The sequence below is a fragment of the Astatotilapia calliptera genome, chromosome 12 (assembly GCF_964374335.1).
Source record: "Astatotilapia calliptera chromosome 12, fAstCal68.1, whole genome shotgun sequence".
In the NCBI taxonomy this organism is placed as follows: Eukaryota; Metazoa; Chordata; class Actinopteri; order Cichliformes; family Cichlidae; genus Astatotilapia; species Astatotilapia calliptera.
In genome coordinates, this window is record NC_137433.1 from 895,054 (window position 1) to 904,320 (window position 9,267).

At 41.8% G+C, this 9,267-nt stretch overlaps 1 protein-coding gene across 2 annotated transcripts in view; it reads right to left on the reverse strand.

Moving 5' to 3' along the window:
• Positions 1 to 2,071, reverse strand: part of npr3 (natriuretic peptide receptor 3) — a 29,686-nt gene extending 27,615 nt beyond the window's left edge. Inside the window, exons 1-2 of one of the 2 annotated variants that reach the window (XM_026188285.2) lie at positions 1,939 to 2,065; positions 1,098 to 1,857 (exon numbers count right to left, since the gene is read on the reverse strand). In XM_026188285.2, coding sequence (XP_026044070.1) covers positions 1,098 to 1,758 — 661 coding nt within the window. In that variant the 5' untranslated portion in view covers positions 1,759 to 1,857; positions 1,939 to 2,065. Of the gene's footprint in view, positions 1 to 1,097 lie in introns of both variants that reach the window. The other variant, XM_080308734.1, reaches the window with a different exon arrangement.
• Positions 2,072 to 9,267: the final 7,196 nt, after the last annotated feature.

Consider the following 9,267-nt stretch of genomic DNA (forward strand, 5'->3'; position numbering starts at 1 on the left):
CGTGTAATAAATACTCACGCAGCAGTTACAACTTATGTCTAAAATGTGTCGTTTCATGCATCGGTATGATAGATACTCGAGATCCAGATACACGACGCCCAGCTGGAAACACTTCAGCTGCCCGAGATTCACAGAATTTACAGAAAATGTTACATTTTTGTGATTTATATCGTTATCGGACGATAGATGTTTTACAGCGGGATATGAGATTTTGGTCATATCGCACAGCCCTATTGGGGCAATTACTTTTTTTAATACACAGGACCAGGTGGGTTTTTTAAATCATCATTTAAAAACTGCATTTTAAATTTGTCTAATATTAAATTTGTTTGATGATCTGAAACATGGAAGTTTGAGAAATGTGCAAAAAAGTGAAAATGCTTTTCATTGTATTGTCTAGTATCATTTCTGAAGCACTGCCTTTTGTTATGTGAATAGTGTAGTAAGAGAACAGGACAGAACAGTGAATAAGAGAAAACATCTCTCACAGCTTCAGGTTGCTTATTGTGTCTGATAAAACATTTAGTTGATTCAGTGAGCTGTCAGTTAATCCCTGTGCATGAGCAGATCGTGCTGCTTTTGGTAATAATGCCATTTATTGCGTGTACTGAGAGGCTGCTGTGGAGGAGGAGATTAAAAGAGCCACAACACTGACCGAGTTCAGACTGCTGAAGCTGAAATGGGCTGAAACGTGAAACTTGGATAGTTGTTAATGTACAGACTGTGAATACTAGTGTGACAGTGCAGGTATATACTTGTACTTACATTTGCTGGCAGTGGCTAATTTAGCCCATTACGATTGTTGCATTCACTGAAATCTGCTGTAGAGGAGGACTATGAGTGCATGTACAAACTGATATGTCAGATAAATGCAGGCTTGTGAAGGGCACGTCAGTGTAGGGCTCATTGGTTTCATCAACTGAAACTCGCTGGCTTTCATACAGAACACAAACCATATATAGTCTACACCGAGCTATGAATGATGGTTAGCTGTCAGCCAAATCCAGTGACGATGAGCTAAAGTCAAGACTTATTTCAGCTGTCATTAAGCACACTGTAGACACCGTCTAATTAAAGAGTAAGGAAAGCTGCTTTACCTTCCATGTCACTGATGCTTCGCAGCAGCTCGTCAGTGTCCAGGGGTTTGTCATCAGTTAACACATAGCTTTCAATGTTATAGTTACTCATCAGATGGTATACTCCTTCTAACGTGAAGTAGCAGTTCCGCTGCTCCCGGTCGTCCTCGAAGACCAGCAGAGCGCTCCTCCAGGAGAAGTGTTCAAACATCGCCGTGAAAGTCTCTGCCATTTTCACGTATGGCGGGGCGATGCGAGTCAGGTGGGAGTATTCTTTGTTCTTGTTCGCGAAACCTGTGGCCAGGGCACCTGCCGAGATCACCGGGATGTTCCAGTGGGACGCCAGCCTTACCACTGCCGCAGCCTCGTACTCGCACACAGGACCCAGGATCAGGTCGGGCTTCTGTCCGCAAGACCTGTCCGCCAATGTGAAGAAAGCATCATAGAGGCAGTCGGAGTTTTCAAACTGGATGTTGAAGTTGAACCCGGAGTACTGACCCCCGTCTGCCTTCAGCCTCTTTTGTGCGTAACGGATCGCCGGTGCGACTCGTTCATATGAAAAAAGATAAGAATTATTTTGTGGCAAAAATACCAAAACATCTAAGTCCTCGGTCATGGTGTTTGTCATAACTGGGCTCAGGGCTACCAAGAAATAGACACATAGTGTTCTCAAATGTGGCATGGTAGCACTTCCTCTTCAAGACAGACAGCCAAAGACTTTTAGAGAAATATTCTTCCAATGTTCCTTCCCTCAAGTTGGCTCTCGGCAGCGCACATAGAGCTGCAAACAGAAAGCCCTCTGTCGTTAGTAAATGCCTTAATAGTAAATAACTGTATTTGTCTTTTGGAGAAGCCAATCTACCAGAATGGGTGTGTTTTATTCTGCATTTAGAGTCGCTTCCCAAGCTCCTGAACCTGTTCAAACTATTTTCTCAACAGTTGATCGTGCCAGGCTCGGAAATTCTTCCAGCTCAGTCAACAGCCATCATACACGCTGGCTCCGGCCTGGAGTTTAGAAGCGTCTTTTCAGGATTATTCATGCGTCATCGGAGTGCTGCCCACCTCCTTCTTAAAGCTACACCGCTCCCGAGCGCACAATGAGCCACTTCAACGTAGCGTGACTTAATGCGCTCCAGTTAATGCAGCTGACGCTCTTTACTTTTTGTTGATCGAGCTCTAACCATCTGTAACACAGCTATAGATCATTTATTTAGACAGGGTTTAATTAACAACAACACAAGCCATCAAACTGCAGGTGTGCATGGACTCTGCAGTAACCAAGATCTCTGTATAGACATTTTCAGCATTAGTAGCAAATAAGTCGAAAGACTGGTGGAAAAATGTGACCAAAAATTAAAATTGTGATGTTGATGGTATACAAACGATTTAAATGAAGCCCTAAGTTCTTTATTTTTTTAAACCTTGGGAGTGAACTGGCAAAGAAATCATTTTAATCTCAGCAGTGCATGCTGACACTGCCGACAAGCCTCTGGCAAAAACACCGTAAACAACAGTATAAACGACATATTACAAGTCATGTCTGTGAGAAACAGGAAGAAACCCAGCAAAGATCTGAGAGATGCATCCGACCCTCCAGTGGATCCATCTAACGTCACCGAGGCCTCATCAGAAATGGTCCCAGTCAAAGTGTGGTTGTCAAGAAGCCATTCTTAATGATACAGGGAGGAAAGGCTGAGGTGTGCCAAATTACTCCAGAGCAAGAAAAAACAAGATAAGGACAAACATAAAGCAGAGATGTGTTTCTGTCAGAGGGGTTAATGTGTGGAAGAGTTATGACAGTGATTTCAAAAGATCTAGTTCATTTTCCTTGTTTAAAAACATGTTTAAAAATAGAGCCATAATAATACTGAAACTCTTTTTTGTTTTGCTTTGATTATTGAAATGTGATTTATTATCTAAGGTGGAAGGTTTTTGTTTTGATTTTTGTTTGTTTTACTCTTTTGCTTCGAGCCCTGTGTATATGAGCTGCACGCTAAATGAGCTTTTGTTAAAAGGCTTGGCGTAATAAGCATCTTTTGATTAGCCTTGCCTCGTGCTTTCTTGCTTTGTGGTAGATCTTAATTCTGTATTCATTGATCTATTTGAATGCTAATCAAATAAAAACACATTTTAAAAAATCACTGGAAGGCCGCATGGAGTGGTGAATCCAGATTAGCCTTTTTGGATCCAAATCGCCATCAGTATGTTCAGAGGAGCTCAGGATGGAGCTACCACAGTGAGGGTCTACAGTCATCTGTGGAAAACAGTGGAGGCTCAGTCGTGGTTTGGGGCTGGGTTTCAAAGCCTCTGATTGGACAGTGATCCCAAAGATGCTATCAATGCAGTAACAGCATATCAAGGTAGAAAACACACAACAGAACATTATCAGTAATAGACTGGCCTGGTCCAGATCTCAAAATCATTGAATCAGTGTGCGATCATCTTGACAGAAAAGCTTTGAACGTCCTTCAAGAAGCCTCGAAAACTATTCCTGGAGACGACTTGGAGAAATTACAAGAAAGCTGCCAGAGAGAGTTCAGTCTGTGTTGAAGAATGACTGCAGCCATCCCCACAATGATTTGCCATTTTCCATTGTAGTGGTGAAGCCGTATGAAACAGATAAATTGTAAATAAAATAGTAGACAGGTAGAACAAGTGTGTGCACAGTGATGGAGTTCACGGCCTGTAGTAACAGCAGAGAGATCCAAGCGAACAGAGTGAGCGACTCCTGTGAATGAATGAACAAAGCAAACCAAAAAGCTTCAGCTTATAACCTCTGCACTTATCATGGCTCATTAACGTGTCACTAATGACCCGCCCGCTGACGCTGTCTAAAGACACCTTTTGTTTGCTGGCATTCAGACTGCAGTCTGCTGACGTTAGTGCTGATGCTTTCCACAGATTTTGCAACATTTAAAATCATTACATGGAAAATGATGTGAAAAGCATTATACAGAATGTAAAGAATAATTCTGCACATCTTTATTTATTGTACAAATTATACCAATTAGACCACTGCCTAGAAAAATTATGAAATTATGGTCATTAGGCTCAGCTCAGCACACATGCAATCTCATCTTTTACGTCTGGATTCATGTTTATTTTGAGAAGGCAGTCTGAGCAGACATCCTGCTGAACCTGCAGGCTCAGCTGTGCCTCTGCTCTTTTTGTTGTTGATCATTTCTGACATCAGAAATATACAGATGCAGTACTGAGTGCTGTGTGCATTGTGCAAGAAAACGGCCAATTAGATTTCCACGGCTGTGCGTTGATAAGCATGACTGCACTGACTCAGAGCACTGATTCAAGAATATCCAACACCTTCAGGATGAACATGAAAATCAGTTGTGGCCAAGTCCTAATTGCTCACGTGATGTTCCTGAAATGATTTCATGTGATACACATTCTAATTGTTTTATATGTTTTATGTTATATTTACTATTAGTTAAAGGCATCAAAATACAGTATATAGATGACATTTTGCCAGTGATCCATTGCACAGTTACACAGCCTGACCTCAGCGGTCTGCTTCATTAGTCTGGCCATAAATGTCTTTAAGATAAATAGATTAAAACAACTAAAGCTTGCTTTCCCGTGTTTTTCACATGCTGTCATAGCACTGATGTACTGAAGCAACAGTATCTCACACACAGAAGTGTGTGATTTTACTCCCCTCTGCTGGTCTTACACCTGGACACTGAAAATGCAGCCAATTTGATTTACTGTAACATTTAAATTCAGTGTTCAGAGATGCACTGCTTCACACTGTTGCCTCACAGAAGGCCTTTAGTTCAAGCCAGTTGGTTTTTCTGTGTGGAGTTTCATATGTACTCGATGTGCCTGCATTGGTGGTGGGTGTACTTTGGCAGAGAGAGAACTCCAAGGATCAGACAATCCCACTTCACAATGACGGGTTGGAGGAATTCCTTTTTAACTGGGAGAGAGTAGACAAAAGTAGACACGACGTGCAGCACTGGCATATAAAGGCAATGGTACTGAAATGAGGTTAGTGGGGGAAAAATGCTCAGTGCATCATGGGAAGTCTCCCACAGCCTGAGCCTCAGCCTGTGCTCTGAGACCAAACTGCTGGGATATACACCTACAGGGGGAAATAGTACCATCACAGTGGCTACGTCCACACTGGCCTGGATACATACGAAAACTGCATTTTCGTCTGAAAGCGCTCCGCGTCCACACTAGTGTTTTCAGTTGTTTTCACAGAGTTGTGCGTCCACATTGAAACGGCCAGAAAACGCTTATGTTCCAGTCTTACGCATGCGTGAAACGCAAGAAGATTCGACCGGCCTCATTTCTGTCTGCCGCTTATTTACTTTCCTGAGTTTTTTAAATGGACTCACAATGAGGTGGAGTTGTTGCTGCGAGTAACACAAAAGTACAAAGTTGCAAAAGCGAGTGAGAGTTAAAGAATTAGAAGAAAAGCTCTCTGGAGCAGACTGATATTAATCTTTAATAGGGCTGTCAGACAAAACAACTGCTGTATAATGCCCTCCGCTATCTTTGTTTAATTGGTCACATGACTGCATCACATGACTAACATGCGTCTCCGTCTGTCTCCGTTTTCACTGTCCACACTGCAACACGAAAGCACCGTCTTCAAATGTATTCGTTTTCGAGAGCGTTTTCCAAACGCTGCGTTTTCGGGGAAAACACCGTCTCAGTGTGGACGGGAGGCCAAAACGGAGAGAAAACGATGCGTTTTCAAACAAAAATGTATTAGTGTGGACGCAGCCTGTATCTGAATCAGCATGCTTTATTAATCCCTGGGAAAGTACGTGGTTACAGTTGCTCCAGACAGTAACTGTAACAGACTGAACATTAAATGATACAATATATTACATAGTTACAAAATATAAGAAATAGCTCTAATACATACAAATAGTTCAATTATAAATATCAAGAATATTACAGAGATATATAAGAATGGCATTTCGATGAAATAACTTCCTGTGTCTCCAAAAGCTGATTCTGTTCACCTGGACGTAGCGTTTTGTGGGAGAAACGTTTCGTCATCATCAGGTGACGTCTTCAGTCTCAGCTGACTGCAGGTTTCAATCTTATAAACAGCACATTTGCATTTGACTGAAACCAGCCGTGAAGGAACAATGGGCTGGGAGGGCAGTTCCTTCATCATAATTACGCAAATTCTCATGACCACTGATCAACAACCACTGATCAATGGTCATGAGTCCCATTCACAGAGAGTTGGGGAATGGCTGCAATCACAGCATTGTAAGATGGTGACAGATGGACCCTTAGGCCCCTCCTCCATTCAGAGATGGTCTTTCCCTTTTCACGTAAATGGCCTCCTTGACTCCGCACTCAAACCAGCGTTCCTCCCTGTCCAGGATGTGTACATGTGGTCTTCCTGTCAGGTAATTAACAATCCAGGACACGGGAGAAGCATCCACCTGCATCGCTGTTAACTCATCACCCAGGAGGATCGGCCTGATGGTGTTAAAAGCACTGGAAAAGTCAAAAAACACGACCCTCACAGTGCTCGTCGGCTGGTCCAGGTGGGTGTAGGCACGATTGAGCAATAGATGATGGCGTCCTCAGCTCTGAGGTGGGGCGGGTAAGGGAATTTAAGGGGATCCTGATGTGGTCTGCCAATGGGTCAGAGCTGGTCCAGGATGAGTTTTTCCAGGGTCTTCATGATGTGGGAGGTCAGGGGCACAGGTCTGTAATCCTGGGGGCCACCGGGACGTGGCGTCTTCGGTACAGGGACGAGGCATGATGTCATTGGGACCCCCTGCAGACTCAGACTCAGCATAAACAGTTTATCCACTGGATCAGCTGCTGGAAGAAAAAAGAAGAAACACACAAAAAGAGAACAACACAGCAGGGAGACCACAGCAACAACCGAGATAAGTATAAGTTTCAGTAACTAATAAAGTGTGATAAGTAAGGTGTGAAGACCTCTCAGCCCACTCATATGTGTTGTTGCTGTGTGCTGTTTTAAAGTGTGTTTAAAACACAGCAGGGCATGGTGCCTCCCCTGCACCCCAAGGCCCTGCTGTAACCATATCATTGTTCTGTAGTATGTCAGGGTTGTTCCAGATAGGCGTTTGCATGAAGACTCCGTCATTGTTACAAACTCCCACCATGCTGTCAGAGAAGAGCTGATGTTGATGCTTTTAAAGCATCATGTCGTTTGATGTTTGAGCTGATAAATGGTCTGAAATCTCTGGATTAGTGCAAAGTTTTACATCTGCCCAGGGCTCATCTAAGAGGGTGTGTTTAAACCATCCTGAGATGAAGCCTGTGGGCTAAGAAGTGTTGTTGAAAGTTAGGCAGATCTAGTCCTTTGTCCTTGGTCCTTTGGGTAGAGATTTCCATGTGGCCAGATCGTCTTTTTCTTTCTCTAAAAGTGGGATGTGGTTTAATTTAGTTAAATCTGCAAGCTTAGGAGAGACATTAAATAATTAATATTTAATATTTCCAGATTGCAGTGGGGTAGAAGAAGAATTATGGAAGGAGAAATTAATCAGAAGAACTGCAGATTTTAACCAGTTTATTGAATAATCTGAAACTCTTGAAAAACAATTTATTAATACAATTATCTCAGAGAGATTGGTTTGTGAGTTTTGGAGAAAAAGCAACACATTATCTGCACAGAGACTGACTTTATGTTCTACATTCTTGCATCTGATGCCTTTCATTACTGCAGCCTGTCTAACTGCTGCTGCTAGTGGTTGGATAAAAACTGCAAACAGTGAAGGGGAGAGTGGGCATCCCTGCCTGGAGCCCCTCAGGAGACAGAAGCTGGAGGATGTCTGGTCGTTTGTTCTGACACGAGCTGTTGTTATATTTTTAACCAATTAATGAAAGAGGATCCAAAACCAAATTTGTGTAAAGTTGCAAATACAAATTTTCAGTTAACTCTGTCAAACGCTTTTTCTGCATCTAGAGACAATATTGTGGTTTTTACTGCATGAGTAGTCTATTAAATTAAGTAATCTACGTCTGTTTTTTGATGAGTGTCTGCCTTTTATGAAACCAGTTTCATCAGGAGGTATCTTCTTTAATCTCTTTGAGAGAACTTTGCAGATTATTTTGAGGTCTACATTAATAAGGGATATTGGACGATAGCTTGAGGGATATACAGTGTGTTGCTTATTCTTTCAGGGTCATATATTGTGTTCCCAGATAAATCTTTAACAGCACATATACTTGTTTTTTCTTTCTTTATTTTTAGCTGGTTAGCCAGAAATCGACCGGATTTATTACCATGTTCAAAATTCTGCAAGTGAAGTCTTTGTACTAAGAACTGTTTTTTTTATTAATGATTTCATTTAATTCTAGTTTTGTTTTGCGTGTTTTGTTCAGTATTTCCTGATCTTGACACGTAGGCTTCTTGTAAATATTTGATGGTTTTTCTAGTAGGGCTGGGTATCGTCACTGACTTCTAGAATCGATTCGATTCCGATTCACAAGGTCCCGAATCAATTTGATCCACGATTCGATTCGATTCGGGGAAATTTTGCCTCAGACAGTCAGAAATATTATAATTCAGATCATGCATCAGTACATTTCCATATTTATATATCTATAAAAAGGAAGCTGACACTTTCCAGACTTTCAAAGGTGTGAGCATCACAGCAGAGGCCTTTGTGTCAAAGTAACTGAGGATAAAACACAGAAAAACATGAAGGTGACTTTCCTGGCCTGGAAAGAAACGAAAGAAAACCATTAATCAACATCTGAACATTACCTGATGTTGCTGAGGTGAAGAAGAGCAGAGTTACAGAGGTTTTAGAGACACAGCTGAGAGTTTTGCAATTTTGCATAATTTTAAAAACTTTAAATTTGTTCAGTATTGAACAGCAGAAATGAGGCTTTCTTTTCGGACGTAAGTAAAAGGAAAAAAAAACAGCGTCCGACAGCCTGTAAACAACGGTAGACTGGTGCGTAACAAGCAAGCGAATAATGCAGAAAACAGATTTTTAAGAAACTGTTCTTGAAGTACAGAGAGAGAGAGAGAGAGAGAGAGAGAGAGAGAGCTGTGCACAAAGTGTGATTTTATCCTGGTGGAAGCAAAACAGCAAAAGTCAGAGTGAATTCATGACGATGTTTATCTGTAGTTTGGATCTTCTTTTGCTGCTGGTTCAGTCAATACCGTTTGGAGAGAAATAAAACCTGCAGCTTCTGAATCAGCGCAAAAAGGGTGTAA